General features: G+C 37.9%; 1 protein-coding gene across 10 annotated transcripts in view; it reads right to left on the bottom strand.

Moving 5' to 3' along the window:
* The window catches only part of LOC106069589 (agrin-like), a 265,314-nt gene that overhangs the window by 79,803 nt on the left and 158,450 nt on the right, over positions 1–27,061 (bottom strand). For all 10 annotated transcript variants that reach the window (XM_056008987.1, XM_056008989.1, XM_056008996.1 and 7 more), the window contains exon 4: positions 19,034–19,246. In XM_056008987.1, coding sequence (XP_055864962.1) covers positions 19,034–19,246 — 213 coding nt within the window. The remainder of the gene's footprint in view (positions 1–19,033; positions 19,247–27,061) is intronic.

Below are 27,061 nucleotides of genomic sequence, written 5' to 3'. Positions count from 1 at the left end.
GGAAGGCGTTAGCACAACGTGTTTTGGGAGTAACGCAGTCTCGAAAAAAGCGCATGAATATTTTATGAAATGAAAATGGTGTGGAGTGGGGTGGGTGGGGGTCAGCCCGGAAATGTGGTTGAAATCTTCAATGGGCACCTGGCTAGACATAATCTCCATGAAGCCATTAGATGTTGTTGTTTTTTCTTAGCTTTACATTTATAGCCAACATTAGATCTAGAATTACAGCATTTCACTCAAGATGTAAATTTGTATGTTAAATGTTTGATTTTTTTCTGGGGCTGGTTTGATTCTTCTTGTTGCTAGAGATGATCTTGTATCTTGTAACACAAGCAAGTTTCAACTATTGTCTCAATCGAACGTTGTTCTAAAAACTGACGAGAATTTCAAATTTTGCCAAATCTATTTTAATCTTTACAAGGAATTTTAAGTGACTGACAGTGGATGGCTGCCATATTGTACAGTACACAATCTGTATTTTTGCATTGATGGTCCCGGGCTCAAACCCTTCTCATCGACATCCCCGGTTGAATTTTAGAATATTATGTAATAATCTTTAATTCCGAAGGAATATCTGACGTATGAGAAACAAAAATAAATTAAATTAAAAGATTTTGAGACTGCGAACTTTCGAAAATGTGATTAGAATTGAAATCGACAAATTTAGCTTGCGATAAAGTAAAACAACTATCAATAGTCTATGTGCAATATTTTATAATATTACAGTATTACGATTTTAAACTGTACACAAATAAAATGTATTTAACCTATGCAAGACATTCTAGATCAACAACAGTGGCGTAGCTCGTAGTTTGGGGGCCCGGGGAGCTTAACCTCATTAGAGGCCCATCCATTTAGACATAATGGCGTAATATTTAATGTAAAAACAAATTTCGGTCACTCATTTTGGGGAACTCTCAAATAGAGGCCCTGGGAGATTTTCAAATTTGGACGCCTCACCCTAGCTACGCCAATGATCAACAACAGTAAATTCAGGATCTAAGGATTTACAGAGTCCAGCACAAAAAAAATGAAGAGCCAAGGAATTTAAAAGTAAAACCAAAAGACTTCTTGGACATTCCTTCAGAGATAAAGCGTCTTGGGCATTCCTTCAGAGATAAAGAGTCTTGGACATTCCTTCAGAGATAAAGAGTCTTGGACATTCCTTCAGAGATAAAGATAATTACTTCCAAGCCCAAGCCTACTCCAGGACGCTAGTCCAAAGAGCATGTCACGTGATCAGGCAGCCATCCAGGATGAGACGCTGGGCAAGATGTCGAGGATGATAGAAGAAGAAAAATGACGAGAATTGGTCAACAGATCACGTGTGGTACTCCAACACACCACGTGACAGATCAAGATGAAGTTATCGTGTTCTTGTCCAATTCCAAACCAGACATATATGAATCGCATTCGATTGCATAAAGATGATAAGATCGATACCCTATTAACCTTAGATCTAGAATCGCACCTATCCCTAAGTGCAGCGCTTCATCTAAATAAAAATATTCATGAAGTGACATTCAGAAATCGATTCTTCAGTTTAGAAATACATTGCCACATACGTTCATTATTGTCTGTTTCCATGACGTTCCAACTAATCCTGAAGTGTTTCCAGAGTTTTATACAGGCGTAATGTTCAATATAAATAACTTATACATCAGATAATGAGTTTTTCTCGTCTCAGGTTATATCATGGGCTTTTATAAGACATTCATATTTTATAGAGCTGCGTGTCGTCATCTCGTGACACCTCTCTACCACTCTCTCTCTCTCTCTCTCTCTCTCTCACACTCACTCACGCACACACACACACACCTTCCTTTGGTTGTTCGTCAAAACAATGCCGAATTTGAATCGCATTACAGATAGTCGTGAGTGTGTGTGGGGGTGAGTGTGTGTGTGTGTAAGTGTTTGTGGTCTTCGACCTGTCAAAAAAATAGTCCTCAGTCAGTGGTCCCTAATCTTTGCCAGGAAGTTATATACATGTCCGACACTTTTGTTACGGACCGCATAACCTCACAAATCATCGAGTCCATGCTACACAGGGTGCAGAAGATCCGAAGGGCAAGATGACACCGACGCCAGTGCAAGCAATTTAGGCATCACTCTCCTAAATCCAAGAACTCTTTTGAGACATCTCTTTCCTAAATCCTAGAACTCTTTTGAGACATCTCTTTCCTAAATCCTAGAACTCTTTTGAGACATCTCTTTCCTAAATCCTAGAACTCTTTTGAGACATCTCTTTCCTAAATCCTAGAACTCTTTTGAGACAGAGATGTATTTGATAACAAGAGATAGTAGTAAACCGTGACGATAAAGTCAAACTTCGAAATAATTTTTTTGTAGAAGGTAGAGAACTGTGACCAATACTAAATTACTATTTACTTTTCGTTATATAATACTGAATGCGATTAATAGGAAGTCCAATTAATCAAACCAGCCGATTATTCGGACCGACATCTAAAGTACCCAAACAATTCCTATTACATAGGTGCTACGCTATCCATTTATTTGGACCGAGATTCCGTTTAATCGAACCAAAGAAAGTGAAAGCAAAAAAATAAAGGCAAAGAAGACTCAAGTAGGAAATGTGGCGTTTCAACCGGTCGAAAATAATGAAATTATTGCATCAATCGACACTGCGCATGAAGGTTACACTGACCATGAAGACCAGGGAAGTGATGAGTACGCCCCTACAGAGTTGGTGCAAGTGATAACGTAGGATACAAGGAAAGGTCTTGACACTTTACGACCCTCATGCAGAAGGGCAATGAAGCGAGACCATTCGTTACAGAAGGCCTCAACACTGACCTGCAACGTCACAACCTGTGGGCAGTTTAGACCAACAGCTCGTTGCAAAGTCGTAGAGACCTGTGACAGATGTAGGAACTCTAATGAGTACCTGACATTTTTGGGGGAAAAAAGTAAAAGCGGTTGGTCGTTGTGCTGGTCACATGACACCCTCGTTACACTTGAGCACAGAAACAAATGTCCTTTACATCGCAAGGTCTGAAAGAAGTACTATACTTTTCTTTTTTTTTTTTTGTTACAAGTTTAAAGAACTAAGATTTGAAAACGAATTCTTAACTTAAACTTCTAATGTCTTCTGCGTCTCTCTTCGGCAAGGGCTTTTCTATAGCCATGAAATGTGTTTCTCAAGAGATCTCGCCAGCTGTCTCTTTCAGAAGTTTGACATAATGATGCTCAGAGGTAAGATTCCAAATATGACCAAAAATAACATTTCAAAGATGACCAAAAGTATCATTTTAAGATGACCAAAAATGTGATACCAACGATGACCAAAAGTAACATTTCAAAGATGACCAAAAGTATAATTACAAAAAAGACCAGAAGTATCATTTCAAATATGACCAAAAGTTTCATTACAAAGATGACCAAAAGTTTCATTACAAAGATGACCAGAAGTACAATTACAAAAAAGACCAGAAGTATCATTTCAAAGATGACCAGAAGTATCATTTCAAATATGACCAAAAGTATCATTTCAAAGATGACCAAAAGTTTCATTACAATGATGACCAGAAGTGTCATTACAAAGATGACCAGAAGTATCATTTCAAAGATAACCAAAAGTATCATTTCAAAAATAACCAAAAGTGTGATTCCAAAAATGACCGAAAAAGTAAAAAAACAAAGATAATGCAAACACATTACACAACGACAGAATGTGTGAACACAGACGAACTGCAATGAATTGAAGACGACCTCCGACCTGACCGTAACAGAGCTCTCTTGATCACACGCAGTTGACTGAGATACTCACCCATAAATTATTAACAAGGGTTTGCATGGCAGAGGATTGTAAAGGCGATCATCGCGTTGATGGCTACATATTTAAACCCTGAGTTAAGTGACCCTGAACAAGTGCACGGATCTATTGATTCTCACAGTGCTGTGAAACAGAAACAGCACAATTACTTTGATTGAATCCATGAGTCATGTCAAGTGTTGTTTTTTTCAAAGACCCATTTATTTATCTACGAAAATTGCAGCTTTTGCAGAATACGTTATCTAAAAGGGAACAATAATTAAACCTGTTTTGATTTACAGATGTTACTTCAGACTTGAAGATTTATACATCTTAGCCCTAAACTTCCGGCAGGAGATAAAACGTACTCGACAGAAAGAGAGAGAGAGACTCGGAGAGTGTTGCTGAGAGAGAGAGAGAGGGAGAAGTAGAAAGAAGAATCGAGAGACAGTTCACGACTGAGAAATGAAATGACTGAAATGACTGAATATTTCCACTATACCTTTCTATCACGAAGCTATGTAATTTACAAAGAGCTGAGTAAATACAACACTGTGAGTAGGCAGACCTATTTGTTTCACAGACTACCAACATAGAAGTGACACACACACAAAAACTTTCCCCCAGACATTGACTGATGACATTGTCTAGCGTACAAATAGGCAGAGTCGATCAAATTGACCATTTTTTTTTTCTGTGACCAAAATTACTGGACATTTTTCTCGCTCTATAAAAACGAGAGAGACAGGGTAGAGCCGCTAGACTGTTAGCTGTATTACAGCCTTGGCCCTGTTATGGCCCGTATAGAGCCAGTCATGGGATTCGGAATTTTTTAAAGTTAAGAAAATATAATTCTTTCTTTTTTTTTTTTTTGGGGGGGGGGGGGGAGAGGGTAATTTAGTTTTTGAAACATTAAAAAAAAGTTCAGACTGAATCTTGATTGATGCAAAGAAAGGGAGAGTGAGAGAGAAAGTACGAAACGAGAGAGAGAGAACAAGAATGAGAGAACGACAGAGAGAGTGAGAGAAAAAGAGATTGAAAGAGAGAAAAAGGCGAAAGGAAAGGAATGGGAGAGCGATCGAGAGAGAGAGAGAGAGAGAAAATAAAAGAACGAGAAAAAGAGGGCACAACAGAGAGAACGGCAGAGAGAAAGAGTGACAGAGAGGGAGGGGGGAGAAAGAAAAAAGGAGACAAGAGAGAAAATCGTGACTAGCATCCAGATACAAAAGAAAGCAAATAGTAGTAAGAGGAAACAAGAGAGAAAAGAGAGGATTAAAAAGAAAAAAGTTGAGTGAAAGCGCTTGAAAGAGAGAGAGAGATCCAGACCACCAAACGGACAGACGGATGTTAGTTTCCTGTTATACAACAAGGAGAAAGGAAATAAATAAAACAAAACAAAACAAAAAAAAAAAATTATTTGAAAGTAAAGTCTACCAACCATTGTCCTCTCCCATGGCTACATTTCATTGCAAGAGGACACGTCTACCAACCATTGTCCTCTCCCATGGCTACATTTCATTGCAAGAGGACACGTCTAACAACCATTGTCCTCTCCCATGGCTACATTTCATTGCAAGAGGACACGTCTACCAACCATCGTCCTCTCCCATAACTATGCAACTAGGCCTCAATTCGTCCCTAATATTTTAGAGAAGTTCAGAGCTGGCCTGTTCGCGTGGATTCACCTCCTAAGCTCGGCAAAATAACGATTTTATGGCAAGTACAATAAAGAAATTTGATAACCACCCGAACTAAAACCAGGGACTTTAAGAATTTACCAAGGTAATTCTAGAATACGGAAGGGGGGGGGGGGTCACTCTGAATACGTTGCCTAAGCTGTCATGTGGTGCTAAAGCTTCAGTAATAAACCTTGTTGAGATATCATACTTGGGTGATAACCAGATGGGGTATTTCTTTCGGCAGTTCCTGCATCTGAGTAATGAGCAACACACGGAAAGTGAAACCACGATCCGGCTGTGTTTACTGAGCGCCTAAAGGCAGCACGGAAAACCTTCTCCCAGTTAAACACCACCCCCCCCCCCACAACTGGTCCACAAATGAGATTGGACCAAAGCGCTCTGAGCATCTTATAAACATGAAAGTGGCGCTATATAAAAGCCATAATTTATTTATTTTATTTTATCCACAACAATAATCAAAGCACATTCATTTTTCTGTTAAATTTTCAAGGATTCGGGCAGATTCGGATCAGATCTGTCGACATGAGGCAGAAGTCAGCCAAATTGTGGACAACAAACAGTAACACCCTCCAAACTCCCTTCCCATGTTCTCTCCCCAACCCCCGAACTTAATCGCTTTACTCGCATCAGCAAACATGAATTGATGGCCCGGATCGATTGGCTCATTTGTGACTGTCCGACAAACTGTGGGTTTGTCTCTCTGTGATTGGAAGACTCCAGTGCAATGCCACGCGCCAGAGTGGATGTTTGATGTAGTGGCCCGGATGTAGGAACCGGAAGCACATGTAACACAAACTTCTCGTCTAAACTTATAGTGTTGAACTTTTGACTACAAAGATAAGGCAAAATATTAAATAATCCTTTCAAAATAAAAAAAAAAAGGTAATTTAAGGGGAAGAACTTCACACTTACAACTATATTTCTCAATAATCCCGATATGAAACTAAATAATTAATTACCAATAATTAATTCATTAATTGGTTAATTTTTTAAATTGATTCATTTTTGTTAGGTATAATAAATGAGTGTAGAGAAAGAATAATGTTAGCATAGATTACCATGACATACAAACAGAACGTAGTTTTCTCAACATACTTTACTATTAGTTTACCCATGGCTTACCAACGAAACAAAAGTAGAAATTTTAGGTCACTCATTCAATGATAAGGTTCACACTATGTAATGCCTTTGTCTGCTAAAAGGGACTACAGCTCAGCAGAACAGGATAAAGAACCAGTAGAGCCTGTTCAATATATTAATAACGAATGTGAAATACATTGTTGATAAAATCATATCTTTGAATTTCAAGATCATTGATTTAACAGTTTGTCTGTATACGCCAGTCACCCTGATTTAATCACCTAGTTTAGAGTTACCAAGCATTACGTCACCAAGCATAAAATCAAACAGAATACAATCACCCTGCATACAACCAGACAGCATACAGTCACCCTGATTTAATCACCTCGCTTAGAGTTACCAAGCATAAAGTCACCAAGCATAAGATCAAACAGAATACAATCACCCTGCATACAACCAGACAGCATACAGTCACCCTGATTTAATCACCTCGCTTAGAGTTACCAAGCATAAAGTCACCAAGCATAAAATCAAACAGAATACAATCACCCTGCATACAACCAGACAGCATACAGTCACCCTGATTTAATCACCTCGCTTAGAGTTACCAAGCATAAAGTCACCAAGCATAAAATCAAACAGAATACAATCACCCTGCATACAACCAGACAGCATACAGTCACCCTGATTTAATCACCTCGCTTAGAGTTACCAAGCATAAAGTCACCAAGCATAAAATCAAACAGAATACAATCACCCTGCATACAACCAGACAGCATAGTCACCGAGCATCATACAATCCCACAGCATATTGCTTCCACAAATACATTCACAAAATGCCCGATGGGAGCTTACAGCAGGATATACATGTAGGTAACACAAAAGCTTTAACTAGTCCTTGTAAGTTTGTTATGAATAATAAAGATGACAAGTTATATCACCATCTATGCACTCTTTACTGATATATCCGTTTAACCCTCTAAGCATCCACTAATCCTATTTAGCACTGAACTATAATATCTGGACTTATAAAGGGCACCATGTCTCAAGTAGCTTAAAGACTTAACAAGTGTAAATCCACTCCTGTGGGAGCCTCGCACCTGATGGACGTTCAACGTTAAGCCAAACTATAAATATATCGAATTAGATTATCATTATGCGGAGGCTTCCAAATGTATTGCAGTTCTATTTGCTAGAGGCTTAATACTAACGCATGACCGGCTACGTTAAGGGAGAGGGAGAGAGAGGGAGAGAGAGAGAGAGAGGGAGAGAGAGAGAGTTTACAGTCTCTAATACTATTGTCTAAGTTTTTTTACGAAATAAAAGTTTGATAAGAAAAAAAAATGACCTTTAACAAATCGATCCCTTAACCTGGCCTTGGAAGTTATCTCCCTGGAAAATAACCAGACAATGGACAAACACGTGAAGTGAAAAAAGATGTGTCACTTTGTGTGACATCCACACTTTGACGTGACCCTCTTGCGTGACATCCACACTGTGACGTGACACAATGACGTCAATTTTTTTTTTAGTTTAAAACAACACTTTGCTCGCTATAGATGCCACGATCTCAAACTAACATTCAGAAACAAGAATTGAAAGCATACATTTGATAAAAAATTTACAACGAAAGGTCATAAACAGGAAAATAGCTGTTAAAATCAATTCTTCCTTTAAAATTATCATGGTTGTCCATTATTTTCAGTCTTTCTCAAAATTCCACATTCTTGTAAGGAGTCTTCCCAGCAATGAGCTCAGCTGTTCTATTGCAGTCCAGCTCAACTCACCCTTACCTGTATCCCTTTCTTACCTTGCAACTCTTATCTTACATAACTCACGTTTCATAATGTCATTTAAATGACAGACAGAATTGATCTAATTTGATTATACGGTATTGAACATCACGATGTTTTCAGTCAAGTCATCATCCTACGTCATTGTACTTGTGTGTGTGTGTTTTCTATTGTTATAAACAAAAAGTCCTGCTCATGTTTCAATAGCATGAGCAAACCATGGTCTAAAGCTGACAGGATGTACCTTTGATATAAAACTTAATAATATTAAGGCTTGTCTTTGAGGAATGCAGTATTTCCCGTGGCTACGCAGCCCCAGCCTTGACCCACATATTTTGCCGTATACAGGGCAAGCATAACCATTGTCCACCGGTGGTCGATTAATATTTATTTTCGCCGTCTGCGTCTGTCCTCGGATTTTCTTTTCGTCTCAATGTATATCCTGCGTCCCTTGTGAGTGACTCCCAGCTATCTCGTTCTGAGGCCGCATGCAACCAGGTGCTCTCTTCAATGTCAGCTAAGGCAAGTTGGGCCAAATGCTTAGTAGGCAAACACATTATTACCATGACCATAATACGGCATATATGATGCAAGTTCCCTACGTGACCATCCTATCTATAAAAGGATGTAGCCCAAATGAATGTGTGCATTCAACTAAAGTAACATTGAAGAATTGCGAATTAAAACAATACTATTTGTTTCAATTACGGTTTTATCTTATTTGCATGGAGCAATAAGAAAATACATTCCTAGATATTTTTTTTTTAGCAATAATCTTAATATTCTATGGTAAAAATATGGTAAAGTATTAGCCATTCTATTAGAACTTGTATTATGGGACTTTTCGAAAAGATGTTTCATTCTATTCTCTTTCATGGTAAAATGTCTAGATACCTCCACAGTAGGAATCTTGAATCAGATTTGTTAAAGTATTCTAAAGCAGCTTCAATTTCAGTTACTTTATCAGTTAACTTTATCTCTATCTGTCTATCTATCTATCTATCTATCTATCTATCTATCTATCTATCTATCTATCTATCTATCTATCTATCTATCTATCTATCTATCTATCTATCTATCTCTCTCTCTCTCTCTCTCTCTCTCTCTCTCTCTCTCTCTCTCTCTCTCTCTCTCTCTCTCTCTCTCTATCTATCTATCTATCTATCTATCTATCTATTTATCTATCTATCTATCTATCTATCTAATACATATTTCCCTATGTGTATATATATGGTCACTCAATCATTACAACTGCATATGTCTTTGAAGGCTTAACATTCCAGAGCGTTCGTGTTATTTTGGACAACGAATGGCACATTTATGCCCGTGGCTCCGATAGCTTGCTTTTATTTGATCTGGACCAGACACAGACATGGGCTCAAAAGACACAAATAGACATACACACCCATATCAAATACACTAATTAGTATTCCTGTCTGAAGTCGGCCAGAATCAAACAGTCCACTCACACATACGCAAACATCTTTTGCCGGGAAAATCGATAAGGTGGCGGGCACAAGGGACTAGGGTATGGGCGGGTTACAGAGGTGAAAGAAACGAGATGGAGTTGAGAGGGGGGGGAGGGTATGGTCATGTCATTCATGATGAGTACTGGACATATAGGTCTCTAGGGGGGAATTCCTATCAGAGAACTTTCCAATGCTGACCGTAATTAATGATAGCTTAATTTCTGTTTACGATCTTCAATTTTACATTATGTTACTATTACAGTCTTTTTGTGGGCCGGTGGGCAGCCACCCAACGCTTTCTTTGAATGATTGTAGAGCCCATACAAGATTGTATATATTTTGTTGTAAAAGGGTCTCACGAACTGTTGTGATTGATTTCTGTTATTTAGATTTGACAGTGTTGTACAAGCCTTACTTCATGATGGAATAAAAGGTAAAGTTAATCGCCCCGTTCAGACCTTGCAATCTATGGGGCCACTGATGTAATTCTGTGGTCCACGGTTAAGGGAGGTTTCATGTGGCCAGCACATCGACCAACCGCCTATACTTTCCCCCAACTAATGTCGGGTACCATTAGATTTGGGTGAACTCAGGGACGCCCTAAAAAACCCTAAATTCAAAATCCCAGTTTAAATCAGGAATCAAACCCGAGATTCTCGGTTTGAAATGCAAACGTTTAGCCACCCAGCCACCGCGCTTTCTTATAACGGAATAGCCTACCAAAATTACAGTACGTTGTGTAGTGTATGATACCGCCAGGTGTAGAGCTTTATTATTAATGAATTGCATAGTACAATTAAATATATATGTTTTTAGCCATTGAGGCGAATGTTTAGTTTTGTATTCATGATCAAACTGTACTTATGTGCACAGATAAATGGATGCTCACAATAAGGTTTAGTTTTGTATTCATGATCAAACTGTACTTATGTGCACAGATAAATGGATGCTCACAATAAGGTTTAGTTTTGTATTCATGATCAAACTGTACTTATCTGGACAGATAAATGGATGCTCACAATAAGGAACACATTTTGTGGCTCGGATTGCATTTTAATTCCAGGCATATTTTAAGACCCAGTTCGCCCCACTACTTGAGCCCAAGGCGAGTCTGTTTGAACAGAGCTAGCAGAATACAGTTCTTATTAAAATATCGGACAATCTAAGAGCAGAAACTTGATTCATAAAATATAAGGCTACATATATTTCTTCATCTGTTCAAGTAATCATACAAAGAAGGAAATAGTAAAATGATTTTAATGCTGGGACGAATCCCAGAAAGCTGCCTGGGACAGATCCCCAAAAGAGTCAGGAAGCACTGAAGAAGATGGCGAATCCCTGAAAGAGTCAGGAAGCACTGAAGAAGATGGCGAATCCCAAAACGAGTAAGGGAACACAGTATAAATGGCCCTGGCCATTGGAGGCTACCAAGACCTGAAACAAGCTATTATAGTGCAGCTCAGAACGAGGCATAGTTCCATTTGATTTGCACTTCTTTCTGGCAAAACGTCGGCTCAAGTTGCTCTCGCTCTGGGGAAAAAAAAGAAGAAATCGTGTCTCATATTTTGACTGTCCCAGACTTGCTGAGTTCCGTTTGGACAGGTCTGGAGAAGAAACCAAAACAGTCATTCCTTTGGGCGCATCCATTATCTTTCGAGATAAAAGAAGATATCCCGCGTAGGACGCTGAACATGCGTCTGAGGCCTAACAAAACAAAAAAACATTGTTGAAGACTTGAAGAAAACGTAAGTAGACCCCCCCGGTGGACAACGGCTTTGTCTGCAGCACGGGTGGGAAAATATGCAGGTCACAACTGGGTTTGGGTGGTCATGTGAAACACTACACTTAGCCTTTGAAATCGAATATGTTGACACTATTCTATGTGAGGGTGAATTATTAATGATATATTGTGTGCACTTAAAATTTTGAATCGAATTTCTGGATTACTTCGCTTCTAGAAAAAAAAAGTGTATTATGTTATAAGTAATTTTTCAACATTGCGTCCTTGACATTGTATATTTGGTCTATGTATTTCAAAATCTCTCACTATCTTCACGTTTTCAATTTTCGTTTGTTTTTTATAGGTTCCATTTATAGCCACTGCATTTCTTCATATCGGCTTCTATTCTTTGTCTATCTTACTTATTTGCTTAAAGAACTTAAACCGAATCCAAAAATTCAAAGTGTAACAAAAGGAAAAAAAAAATCAGATGACGTTGTTATGGAGTGTGTGTGTGTGTGTTTCTATGGTGTCGGTGGGATGAGGCTAACCGCTAGCGATTGGTTGTGAATGATGCAAGATAGATGGCATTGTCGTCATTTGGTCTAAGTTAGGGGAGAAAACTCCAGAACGTCAAACTCTGACAGTTTGTGTTATTGTAGTGAGCTAGATTTTGTGAAAAATTATTATTACTTAAGTCTAGTACATTTATTTTATCTCGTATAAACTTCATTTTATCTATAGTATGATAAAAGTTCTATTTAGTTTTGTACACAAAAGACGTTATTCAAGTTATTTAACGTTTCATTAGTTAAGATGTATTACTCCTACAGCGGTTTATTTGTTTCCAGCATATTACCGCCACAGGTCAACGACCGTTAATAATATATGTGATCAACTTTCAGTGTGAAAATTTCTAATATAAAATAAGAAATAAAAACAAATTCAATATTTCATCTTCAAGATGTTCACCCCCAAACTGTCTATCAGAACTAATTCTTTTCAGGTGCATGAATGGAAAGTCATCGATCATACAGCGCTCTAACCCAGCCAGCAAAGAGCTGTAGAAGTAGCGTCCCCCTGCTTGCAGTACTTAACCATAGAGTAGATGGAGTCTGGCTCTCGCATCACTTTGGGGGCAATCCAATCAGTAAAGTTACTTAGCCCCTCGCCCCCCAGACAGGGCGTCCGAGAGACACGTTCGGTAAATTCTATTTGGGGAGGTGGCACCAAGCAAAGGGACGTAACATTTACCTAGATGTTGATGGAAAACATTAATTACGGCCCCTGGATTACAGCACGACGTGTGGTGTGACATGATCAAGACAAAGTCCGTCTAATCGAAACTAAATAGATTTTTGTTTTCCGAAAATATAAATGAAACCGTGTGTCATGCTCTGGTATTAAAAGTATTCGCAAAAAAAAAAATGAAATGAAATGTTTTAGTAAAAAAAATGTTTTACATGTTTCGGATGTTCCTTCAGGGTTGAAGATAGTTTTACTTCCTAGCCCAAACCTCCCGCAGGACGACGGGGGATGGGAGCGGGCAGGGTTTGAACCCTCGACCGTCGATAAATCCGAACGACAGTCCAGCGCACAAACCGCACGACCAGGCAGCCATAATTTTTGAAAGTATTTAAAACTTACCTTATCCAGAATAATCATGATTTGCCCTTGTTATTTGCTAAACTTAACCGAATTTACAAATTCGCTAAGCATTCAAATAATTATATGTACATAAAGTCATGCACAGCAGCACAATCTACAATCATTTTTTTTTTATTACTGAAGACCAGAAAGATACTTAAAAATATTGCACCTACCATAAGTGATATCGAAATTCACAAGGTTGAAAATTAAAATCTAGAGGTAATTAACACAATTCTAGAATTAATGAACAAGTTTTAATAGTCCAAACTAAACCCCAAAGCTATCATACGATGGCGTGTTAAAAAGACATTTCTTATGCCATATGCTTTCGCGATTGCGTAAAAGTACTTTTTTTTTCTAGTACCAGTTGCCTCAGTCAACCTATACCACCCTAGTACCAGTTGCCTCAGTCAACATATACCACCCTAGTACCAGTTGCCTCAGTCAACCTATACCACCCTAGTACCAGTTGCCTCAGTCAACCTATACCACCCTAGTACCAGTTGCCTCAGTCAACCTATACCACCCTAATACCAGTTGCCTCAGTCAACCTATACCACCCTAGTACCAGTTGCCTCAGTCAACCTATACCACCCTAGTACCAGTTGCCTCAGTCAACCTATACCACCCTAGTACCAGTTGCCTCAGTCAACCTATAACACCCTAGTACCAGTTGCCTCAGTCAACCTATACCACCCTAGTACCAGTTGCCTCAGTCAACCTATACCACCCTAATACCAGTTGCCTCAGTCAACCTATACCACCCTAGTACCAGTTGCCTCAGTCAACCTCAACCACCAATCAATGACTTTGTAGAATGTATGTCTCTAATTACTGTGGCTTGGTCAACACGTGGATATACCTAGGACGTAATTATCTTCTTTTTTTTTTTAGAACATCAAAAAGCGTACAAGATAAGATAAGATTATTTAAGAAGATAACTTAATAAGAATTAGTCTACACTTCTGTGTCCAAGTCCTTCGTCTGTGTTAAACTTAATTCACAACTGGGAAATGTGCACAAATAAAGGCTGAGGATCGCGCAATACAACAAGCAAGTATGTAGTAGGTAGTAGCTTCTTTTTTTCACATGACAAGGTGCGTTTTAAAATCTCATTATATGTTATATCGCATTAATATACATTTTAAGTTTGAGTTAGTGTTTACTTGACACCAATTTGCTCAAATGTTTAGGGCACTAAATCTAACACACACACACACGCACGCACACACACACACACAACTCAGAAGCACATTCAGGAGTTCACTGACGCACAAAAGACTTAAGATTTCGGAGTTAGTTCAATTAGTACTGGGACTAGCCCCAGAGAAAAAGACTTCGATGCGGCCACTGCGATGTTAAGACGATAATTGAATCTAGACAAATACTTGGCCAACTTGGCCTGACGTGGTAACGAAGATGGAAGTGTGAGTAAGAGAGACAGAGCAAATAGCACGAGTGCCACCATTATGTAGGTGCCTGCGTGGAGCGTTCGTCTGAGTGTACTATGGATTCCTTTAAGACACTGGAGATTTTTACGTCGCAAAATCCTATCACTAAAGTCGGTGACGTCTTTTTTTCCCCCTGTATAAACTAAGCTTATTTAGCAGCTTTATCATGTACCAGCGTTTCAAACTACCTCTAGGGCGCTTCCTCACCCACCAAATGAAGGGCGTCTTGCTTACAAGGATAGCGCTAAGGCATTCAATTTTTTTTTCAAGGGACGAAAAAATGTATTACCATTGTAATTATAAATCCATGTTTGAACATTAAACCAAGTAAAATTGCATATAAAAAAATCTCGACTGAAATAATATAGTTTATTGTTTATTTCTTTTGGAAGAATAAGAACACACTTCACTACGTCTCCGCTAATGCGATTCTACTTGACTTCTTCATGTCATAAAACAATGCTCTGAATTACTGCATGGCTTTTTAAAGTTTGATTGACAAGTGTCAAACAATTAGCATGGCATAGCTAAGTTGACACACTGTCAATGAAATATTAGCACATATACGTTTTCATTAATCCATTAACGCATTTTAGAAAGTATACCAACGCGTAACCAATGTTTACCACTGCTCCCAATCAAGGGACACAAACATTATCGATTCTGGAAGAAGAAGGTTCAATACTCGAGTTATCCAACCTAATACCCTCGTGACGACCATTTCCGGCCCTCCGTCTTCTGAACCTAGGTCAATTAATCGTGTCTCTACCCATTCCAGCTTCCATTTCTTTTATTCTTTCAAGTCACAGAGAAACTCATCAAAAGCGTCCCATAATTCCTTCGTTCGTCAGGTCACGTGGTTATCCACGCGTTTCGTTAAAACAAAAAAGCGAGTAATGTTTCTATAGCAAGGTCAACTCGACATCATTAAGGTCACATTTGTTTGTTATTGAACTGTCAAAACGACAAGCTCTTTTTTTTTATAATGACCTTAATTAAAATATTTCAAAGAACTCAACATTTTATTCATTTTTCGATAACTTTTTATTTGATTATTGTGGAAGAGACTAACGAGGTCAAAGGTTCCTACATTTTGGAACTACACACACCCATGACATTCAAATTCATACTTTAATGTACTGTAGATTTTATAAATTTTCAAACAAAGACTCCGCTGCAGGTTTATACCCAGACTCTACTTTCTATTTCAGATGTTCTATTTTCCCCCCTCATTAGGTTTCGTGTAGTGAATTAATGATTGAAATAAACAGAGGTAATTAATTTCAAACATGAAAGATATTTTCTTACACTAAATTATTCCAGCGCTAATGAGACCCTGGAGGTGTGTGATTGTATACACGCACACACACACTGTCTCTCTCACTCTCTATCTCTCTCTCTCTCTCAATATATATATATATATATATATATATATATATATATATATATATATATATATATTTAGCCTCTCTTTCTCTCTCTCATTCTCTCTCTCTCTCTCTCTTTGTCTCTCTCTCTCTTTCTCACCACTCATTCTATCTCATGATACAGACGGCTCTATTCCTTTTCCTAACATCGCCTTTAATTTTTTTTTTTTCAACGGGAGGATACTGAGAAAACAAATTCTTTAACATCGATATTTCATTACGTCCCTTGGCAAATAGACAAGACGCTTGGACACAACCAAAAAAATGTTAAGAAAGTTTATCAAGATACATAAAATTAATATGCAGACCTCAAGGAATATCCAACAAATATATTTGTTCCGGACTTACGTGTAATAATTTTTATAAGAGCAATGTAATAAATTCTATTTTTCATTAGGACAATACTAACATACTATCAAAATGCATTATGATATATTTTAAATATTCAACTTATGCACAGGTTCAGAGTAATTACATAAAAGCCATAATTTGAAATAGGTTTAGTATGCGCATTTTCTCTACATCGTTCAATCTATAAACATATCAATTCAATTTTGGGAGGATAAATTAAAAGAAAAAAAATCTTCTTGGTGCTACTGGTTTACTAGCGCTATGAATTCTAGTGGGGAGAAGTGGAGAGTAATGAAGGCTCTCAAACTGGACATTAGAAGAGGGGTGCATTATTAGTCATTTACATAAACACAGCAACAGAATAACTTTAACAATAATCAAAGCAGCAACGTTGAAAGCCAAAATAATAATAATCATAACACAGAATACATGTAAAAATAGATTCTGAGTTGTCTGGGAAGAAACAAGCAAAGATACAAAGCCAATTAGAATAAACATTGAATTCAAGAAAACGTGATCGTTGATAGAATATTATCTTGGTGAATTTACAAAACAGTTGGAGAAAGATGACAAGTTTAGTAGCATTTAGACCAGGTGAAAGTTGCATACATTATGCAAAGCAAGGTATAGCACAGTGGCGGATCTACAACTCTAAATGTTTCTCCTCCTATGACACGATCTAGAAACCCGTTCTATTTCCAAGATTTAATTTTGTGTCACTGACCTATATCTTTGACTAAAATAGTTTGATTTCTCTTTCAAATAATAGAGCGAATTTTTTTTTTTTTATGTCCATCTTTGACCTCACTTCCGTTGTCAAGAAAATAAAGTTCAGATTTGACATCGTGCCTCGTCTCATCCAGTTCCTTAAATCGTAGAATTAATCATTATAGATCCGTCCCTGCCAGGTGACCAATGAGCAGGTAAAGCTGTTTGGATTGGGTTAATAAAACATGTGAATGATTGTTTCGATGATTGGAGTGAACACATGGGAGCTGTATGATTGTTTAGACTGTTTAGGCAGCAACCAGGAAGCAGTGTTGTTGGCATTGCAGAACAAGGCACAGCCGGGAGGTGTTAGCGTTAGAGCGTGGGAGGTGGGGGTGTTGGGGGGGGGCAGCCAAACTGATCGTGAGGAGGAGAACAAGAACAATAAGAAGGAGGTGGGGTGGTGCAGGTGGATGTGATACATAAATAATAAAAACAAAACAAAAAAAGTTATATATAATACATCCTGTTAATTGTGGGCATTACAATGTTGATATGTTGAAACATAAGAAGAAACAATGACACAAGATTAAAGAGTTTCTTGATTATGTCATACACGCTGTAAAATGTAAACAGGACCTTGCCTTCACCCCACACATAGTAAGTCACCAAATAGATGAGATCTCGGTATTGGTCGTATCAGTAAGTGATTTAATATTACGTTCAAGTTTTCTCTAAAAAATTATTACATAGCCTTGAATCTGTCTGTCACACTCGACTGGACATTCGTTCCAGATGACTGGCTAAACTTGCACCCCCCCCCTTTTTTTTTTTTTTAAAGTACGTTCTCGATGACCAGTGAATGTGCAAGTTGAGAACTAGACCAGCTCTTTTGCTAATAACTAGACTTAAATAAGGATTGAGCTTCAATCAAGTTAGATGCTATGTTAACTCACTATCCTATCCTATCCTATCTTATAAAATACAGACCTTACTTCAAAAAAAGAAGATGATTACTTCCTACGCGTGTCTCTAGGTCAATCTATTCATGCATGTTAATTAATTACTTAAATTCTGCCAGGCTGACTCAGGCAACCCATCCCATGCTCTAATAGCACTAGGGAAGAAGGAGTATTTGTACAGATGTCTCCTAGCATATTGAATGTGCCTTTATATTTGTGTCTTTCTGAGTATTTACCTTAAAGGCACTACGCCTAACAGCAGAGTTTCTCGCAAAAGGCTCTACGGGAGGACTGATCCTTCCAGCCTTGCCACCAATTGGAGTTCATCTCAGATTATTTAATAAGGTTTTGTTTTTGAATTTAAAGATTATTGTTCAGTGTTTTATGAATAATTGCTACTTTACATTTTAGTCACTGCTATCAAATCATCGTGTGTGCTATTTTATTGACAGATAATAACTTAATTATTTAAATGAAACAAGTAAAAAAACAAAAAAAAAGAACCCACACATAACCCGCTTGGCTACCAATCAAAATGTTCGGGTTCAAATTGTGTTGTGAGGGCCTAAAGACTGCAGGGAAACCTTCTTCTTGAAACACTATTCCCCCCCCCCTCCCCACATGTCCACTAAAGAGATTGGATTAAACGCACTGATAATGCTATAGCATGAAAGATGCGGAAAGTAATAGAAAAAAAAACTTATCCTAACGCATATAAGTATCAGTTCCGTCTTGACTTTTGAAAACATTCCTCAATCTTATAGTGTAGTTGCCTTTAAATGTTCGCAGTCTGAACAACTGTTTTCTAAAGCTTTTAGTGGACTTACAGATGTAATATTAGTATTTTAAGTCTTTACGCCAAATCGTCATTTATTACTCTTATTTAATTTTTGGCAAGTAGTTGGTGACTTAATAGATGCGGATTGCAGACAGGTGTCGATTCGACTTACCGCATGGGCCGTTAGAAGCCACCTTGATCTTCTTCCCCCGTTGGCACGAGGCCCTCTCCATCAAGCAAGGGTTGTTGTAGGTGGCCCCGTCGCTGCCGCACAAGGGGGCCAGGACTGCCGGGCATTTCTGCTCGCACACGCAGACGGGCTCGTTGGTGGAGCTGTTCACGCGGCAGGTGGATCCAAACGGGCAGAAGTGGAGGTAGCATGGAGCTGAGGAGGGAAGACATAGTTTAGTTCATTGTAGGAAATTTATTTTTATTTAAAAAAAGTGATTTAAAAAGGAATAGAGAAAAATGTTATAAAGGAAACATGACAACTTAATTTGTAACCGGATTTCCGGTTTTTCCATTCACACAAGTTTCTTCTTGACCACATAAATGCATGACGTCACTTTAAAAATTAAAATTGCCCCCATGACGTGAAACGTTCATTTAGGTTATTCCCGGTTATGTCTCGGTGCCCTGTGACATCAATAAATGAATGTATATGTCACATATAAAATAGTTACCTTGTTGTACTTTATATTTTTGAATGTGATTTGTTGAGCCTAGAGCGTGATCGAATGGAAACATTAGTTATCAGATGACCAGAAGTACGAGTGAAAGAAAGAGTCATGGGGAGAGAAGCCAAGAACTTCAAACACGGATCTCGAAAACGGCTCTAACGATTTTCCTAGAAATGTCAGAGTTGCTGTATATCATTGGGAAAAAAATGACTAGCTCGTTTGCCACACTAGGAAAACTATAGTATAACTTGTATAATTTTTCAAAGTAAAAAAAAAAAATAAATTTTAATTTGGCTAGAAATCGAGAAAATCTTTTTCTTGGAACAAACAATACATCCTCGGGTATTCCCGCATTCCTTCAAAAGTTTTAAATTAATGTTCAGGAAACTTTAGCGCATCGCTTTCTAATAAGAATAAGGCTTGTCTTCGAGTCCACAGATTCATGAGGAATGCATAACTTCCCGTGGCTACACAGCCCCAGCTGCGACCTAAATATTTAGCGACAACCAGCGCAGACATAACCATTGATTTAGATTTTCCTTTTACCGTCTACGTCTGTCTTCGGCAGTGAATTTTTCTTTTGGCATCAAATGTTTTTCCCGCGTCCTTTGTAAGCTATCTAACATTACTACTCACTAGTTATTACGAGACAAACATTCACTCTATAAGTTGTATAAAGGAGGTAAGCCTATTGTCTTTTTAAAAAAAAAGTAAATTCTATTTTTTTCTAGTTTAGAATGTAATCATTTTAATATTGTTTGAGTACCCTCACACAGGCGAGTGTCATGTCATGGCAGGGGCGTAGCTAGGAATTTTCCATCGTTTGGGGGATCGGGGAGGGGGCTTTACCTCTTTGGGGCCCCTGCATTTAGCGTAACATTTAATTTTTAATGTAAAAAACACTCCTTTGGGGGGGATTTTCAAATTCTCCCCCCCCCTCCTCCCCCCACCCTAGCTACGCCACTGTTCAGGGCCAAGAATATTCGTACAATGGGCTGACGATGACAAAAGATTCTCTTTAAAACGCCTTCCCCCTAAGGCGAGAGGCGAATGGCAGTTGACCCACTCGCTAGCCGCTAAGGCCGCCTCTGGTCCTGAGCTAATTACAATCAGGCTAAGAAATTAAAAGAAGATTTTACGAGGTATAGAATTGTATTGGTTATTTTTTATTTATTTTATTTTTTATTTATTTTAGTTTTTCATTTCATCAAAGCAATACTTTTAAAGAAGAGGAAATAAAAATAGACAATTAGCAAGGGAAAAAGCTAAATTAGATCGTGTCTCTACTTCAGAACTAATTAAACATCAAAGTCAGACATTTTAATTGTTGTTCCTTTTGTAATTGAAGCTTGAATGGAGGACTAAAGGTCGAACAGTTTCAGCGAGCGGCAGCTTAAAATAGACACGATCTTTCAATTGAGCAAACTTCCATCTGAATATCAAAAGGCAGAATGTCTGGACAAACGCTAACAAGGCTTGATCATAAAACTGACAGTTATTAAGTTAAACGATGTCAAAGGGAAATAAAAAGGGAAAAACAATTAATCTTCATCAAGATGATCAAGTTTCTGTGTAATAAAAACTTTGTTTGGGGAAAAAAAATTAAAATAAATATTTTAGAACAAATAAATAATACCAGTTGGTATGTGTATAATGTGTATAAAATAGGAGCGACATATGGACGTAATATAGAGAGATAATAAAGGATATTAATGTCGTATTAGCGGGAGAACTATGTTGTGATAGAATAATTTTTTAGAAATAAATCTTTATATTCAAATAATATTGTAACTTAGTATTCATAGTTAATTTGTCATTGAAAGAAAAACAAATTAGCCTGTATGTGAAATCGAACTCACAACATCCATTGAGCTACCATGCCCTGCTACTATGAGCCAAAGTTTATCTTGAAATAAATTATTCCGTTTTTTTCTCCCAGCGTCCGACTTTTGACCACCTTCCACTTTTTCTTTAGAATATGAAGAAACTAAAAGATATTAGTAGGAATTGAAAAAAAAAATCTAGTTGGCATTACCAGTTTCTCTGGCCAATAGGTCAGCATATGTCTGGTACCCATTACATCCTTCTACCTGGCCAACAGACCAGCATATGTCTGGTACCCATTAGATCCTTCTACCTGGCCAACAGACCAGCATATGTCTGGTACCCATTAGATCTGTCTACCTGGCCAACAGACCAGCATATGTCTGGTACCCATTAGATCCTTCTACCTGGCCAACAGACCAGCATATGTCTGGTACCCATTAGATCCTTCTACCTGGCCAACAGACCAGCATATGTCTGGTACCCATTAGATCTGTCTACCTGGCCAACAGACCAGCATATGTCTGGTACCCATTAGATCTGTCTACCTGGCCAACTCCATCCTGTAGCAGTAGAGTAAATGCTAGAGTCTATTGGGTGAGGCAAGTTTCCAATGTACTATTGACACGAATTTAGATGCATTAATATTTTAAAGTACATTTTATAGACGCATCGAAAGAGAGGAGGGAACTCCTTGGAAATCCTGCACAGGGCATCTAGTTACGTACATCCGACCCTGTTAATGTTGCCTCAGTAACTATACAGAATATCCTCTGAAGCATGGGAAAAGGGTCATCGATTCTTAAGTGTTCTAAGCAGAGCCACCTCGACTCTTGGATAGCCCCTATATTCAAACAAGATATTAAAATGTGTAGACCCCCACAATGACCTGCTAACTACTGTAAAAAAAAAAACAAAAAAAAACAAAAAAAAAAACAATCAGCAACAAAAAAACGCAAACTACAACTTAATGCTCATATCACAAGGCCCTAAATGCTCGCTAATACATTCCTTCAGGGAACAGTACCAGGAAAAAGAAAAAGAGGTAGTCAGAGAAAGCAATTAGAAGGCAACATAAAAATGGACGGACCAGTAATTGAAAGAGATTCTGTCCAATCTAAAATACAGAAAGTAATGGAGAAAGACGGTCAAACAAATCATGTGTACTTCCTTAAAGGTTGAACACACTAAGGGATAGTTGAACAGGAAGGTCCCACCCAGTATAACTTCTGTATACCCACCTTATCATACAAGAGTAAAGATCAAGATGTGAATTTTACAAACAAATGAATTTCATTAATACTGACCTCTACAGACCTAAGACCAAACAGCACTACCAAAAGTAAGTTATGTCTTTTTATTTAACATAAGGGTCAAACTTTCACATTTGAAACATTCAGTCCAGACTTTGCAATTTGCCATTGAGAAAAGCCTACGTTATCTGCTTATCTAATGCTCTTTCTTTTTTATTTTTCAAGAAATGCCCTTGAGGAGAAGTCTAATTTTTATGTCCACAAGAGCTACACAGAGTCAATGCCATCTTCAAGTCAAAGTAGAAGTCCTGGAAAGAATGTCAACTTTGAGATGTGTGGGTGTATCAGGTTGGGAGGGGGCGTGTCTGTTTGAATGTGTCAAGTTAAAAAAAGTGTACTTTTAAAATTACTGGAAGCAATCAGTCCAAAAGGAGAAAAGGTTTCCCCCCCCCCCCCACTCACTCTTTACAATCACCCTCCCCTTTCGTCCCTCTTTCATTCACTTTTTTTTTTGTTACATTAAACAAAAGTTTGTAGAAAAAAAATAAAAATAAAAACGATGTGCTGTGTGAGCAGAAAATGAGGTGAATTCTTTTCTGAGAAATGAGACTGGTATCTATTTATAGACTCGAGAAGTTGTTCTGTCATGACGTCTCAAGCTCTGGTCAATGTCTACAGAGAATCAGAGAACTTCGAGTAAGTCACGAGATTTATTCTCATATCTACGCTGAACAGATAAATCTAACTAGGACATTGTGAGGCGCGGTGGCTGAGCGGTAAAGTGTTTGGCTTCCGAACCATAGGTCTCGGGTTCGAATCCTGGTGAAGACTGTGATTTTGAATTTCGGGATTTCAAGAGTGGCCCCTGAGTCCACGCTGCTCTAATGGGTACCTGACATTATTTGGGGAAAGTAAAGGCGGTTGGTCGTTGTGCTGGCCACGTTACACCCTCGATAACCGTAAGCCACATAAACAGATGACCTTTACATCATCTGCCCTATAGACCACAAGGGGAAAGGGGAACTTTCCTTTTTTATTCTTAGGAAATTGTAAGGACACAACCGGTTTAAATTTCTTTGACTCTATTGAGTTCTAGTACCTACATGAACCATAGGAACTGGATTATTACATCTTAACTATAGGAAATTCCACGACTTTTAAGTAGATCTTTTTTGGTCGAGCACCTTTCCACTTCAAGATATGAGAGCTTTTTATTTACTATCATTCAATTAAATAGAAATGAAGTAAGAGATTTATTTTACAGTTTTATTCATGTAGTCCTAAACCAGTAGTCATAGAACACAAACTGTTTAACATAACAATACTGAGTTTCTAATATTACACACAGTGTTCCCAATCGTATTTAGAAGCACTATCTACCATTCAACAGCTGTGCTAGGTCAGACACTTCTCCCGCGCAGGGGACGACCGCATGCCGAACGCAATCTTTTCTGGCTGAGCTAAAGGAAAACGGCGTGACATAAAATTTGCTGACAGATAACTTCTCTTACAGAAACTGGTTTTGTAAAGATTTTAATGTTGATAATTAAAGGATGGTCTGTGGTTCTAATTAGAATTCCAGACAATCGACCAGCATTTAATACCAGGTAATCAGGCTGCAGGGAGGGGGAAATAACTCTACACCTGGCCTCATACTGGGCAGCAGAACCTCTCGATTGAAGCTAAAACACACTGTATAGTAAGTCATGTTTTTCAATTTATGTTTGGGAAAAAAACATTTACAGAATATCTCACAATTTATGTAGCGTTCTTAAAGTCAGCCCACTTGTAAACCTGAGCCAACTCATTATATAAATAAAGCGGTTTTTTAAAAATCTATTTCATACTATGTGACAGAGTTCCCAGTAATGCAAGTAACAACGACCCAGAGTGTAAGAACACGTCCTCGCGGTATACTTGGGCCTCTCGGTCAAGTTGTCTTCCCTTGTCTGCCTTGAGTTGTCTTTTTCTTGTCATTACCATCGGTCAATACCTTGTTGGACCAGGGTCAATTACTGGAGCTTGAGTGGCACCCTGGACGTCACAGAAGATGACCCCTTTCCAGCACAATAATGACAACAATTAGACACGAAAACTGACCACTTGACCTACACCACTTTCAGACTATTCACCTACTTTCAAATGACATTCGAAGAAAAAAAAAAGGCAAATTAAATGATAAACCTCCTGGTTAAAGAAAAAATAAATTTCCACTGACAGATACAGAGACTGCTTGGTACTCGGGAGACCGTCATCTATGGTTGAAAAACATGAAAAATATGAATATTTGATTTTGTGTGTACCTGCTGTAGGGAATATAATAATAATAATAATAATTATAATAACAATAAAGGGACTACGATGAATGTTGTTTCCCTTTAACGAAACTCGACCCTAGCAGTGCCACAAAATGAATACTCATTCGTTTCTAACATAATAATAATAATGAAAAAAAAAATAATAATAATTATCCGTGAGGAAATGTGTTTTACAATTGTGCATTACAAAATAAAAAAAAAACATAATGAGAGCAGACGACTTATCCGACAGCACAAAAGTATTTTAAAAGGTATTTTGATCATTATGTGTACACTTTTAAACTCTCCAAAATCTTTTTTTTTTTTAAATCTCTTCTGCTCTTGGAGTATAAAATACATTTAACATGGAGGGAAGCAACTAAGAAACTGATTTAAAAACAAATAGGATCCTAACAAGCGGAAAGAAAGCACACTAGAGATGAAGATGAACTACTACTCTAGAGATAAGTAGTTGGCAACAGTAATCTTTAATCTAGTGTCATTAACATTGTTTCTTTTATGTTTTAAATCTCTGTCAATATTCCTTTTTCACGTATTTCTTTGGATTCCATTATTTCACCCCCACATTTCTCCTTAATGCTTTCTTTTCTTTTTCTACTATTGTATTTTATTGCTTAAAAAGCATCTCAAAAGAAAATGTTGACAAAGAGCAGATTGATTAACATTAATGACGAAAGTCCCCGAAATTCAGGAAAACGCAACGTCAATCTTTACTTCCTTCTCACCTTGTAAAGAAAAAAATCGTCTGCTGAAAGTACTATACTCTTTCCGATGTGAAAATGTAAGAATCTGATATTTTAAGTGCAACATTGATAATTCAATGACCTGTGAATGCCTCCAAAAGTAATTGAACAAATAGATATCTCACTTGATATAATAAGCCGAAAGTCTTTATTTATTATTACATAATAGAATAGATCCCCCCCCCCCCCCAATATTCCGCAAGAATTTTTTTTTGGTTGAAAGCGGAAGTGACGTGTCCTTCAAGGGAGAGAGGAAAAAAAAAAAGGTGAGCCACAATATGACCAACGTTTCATCCTCGATGATTTCCCTTGAGATGGGAAATAACTCCACCCAACAGGAAAATACTGACTGGAAATACTCAGGGTATGAAAGGATTGGAGGTTATGTCTTTTGAACGTACCAGTTTTAGTGTTGTTCTAGATTGATAAAAATACCAAATGTTTGCCTTTACAAAGTCTACACTATACAACATCTTTCCATCAAGCTGCTTTTAGCAAAGTGCTCAAAGAGTTTGTTTCATGAGTAAGAGAAATTCTTGTGTATCTTTCGTTTCAAATTTTATCTCTAGTCTAAATGGAAGATTAATCTTTACACTCAGCGACAATGGTTAGTGTGAGCATCTACTGTCCAAAACAAAAGCTCGTCTCTCAATTCTGAAAGTTTTGAGCCAGATCGAAGATTTATTGATCTACGAGAATTTAGTGGCCGCCCGAGATTTTGTCCTTAAAGAACAGAGACAAGAAAAAACTGATGATTCGGTTAATTAGGGAGTAAATACATTGTAGTTTAACGCCAACATAAACACACACACACTATACTGTCACATAAACTAACACACACAAACACACTCACAACAAGCGCAAACAAAGCCGATTTTCGTCATCAGGAGTAAACAGCAACCAGCCATGCGAACTGATTGAACCGACTTGGGGACATTCTGTTGACCTGGTCCACCACTGGTCTACCACCAAAACTAATGACTGAGTCACTGACTAGCCTAGCTTCCAGACATTCTGTTGACTTAGTCTACCACTAACATTACTGACTCAATGATTAACTGACTGACTTCCAGACATTCTGTTGACTTGATCTACCACTAAAACTAATGCCTGAGTGATTGACTAACTGACTTCCAGACATTCTGTCGACTACGTCTACCACTAAAATGGTTGACTGAATGATTGACTAAAACAACTAAATCATGTCACTGCATTCAGCCTTTTAATAAACCTTGTCATACCATGTGGGCTGCGTGTTTAGCTTGTCTGGACTTCTCAATACTTAAGGAATTCTAGAAATTCTTTCATTTTTTACTATAAAATTATCGTACGCGACTAAACATCGTTGCGTCATTATATTGCAGGCCAAACTGGCAAGTGAA

The sequence above is a fragment of the Biomphalaria glabrata genome, chromosome 13, assembly GCF_947242115.1.
Source record: "Biomphalaria glabrata chromosome 13, xgBioGlab47.1, whole genome shotgun sequence".
In the NCBI taxonomy this organism is placed as follows: domain Eukaryota; kingdom Metazoa; phylum Mollusca; class Gastropoda; family Planorbidae; genus Biomphalaria; species Biomphalaria glabrata.
This window is presented reverse-complemented; position numbering and strand designations above follow the sequence as displayed.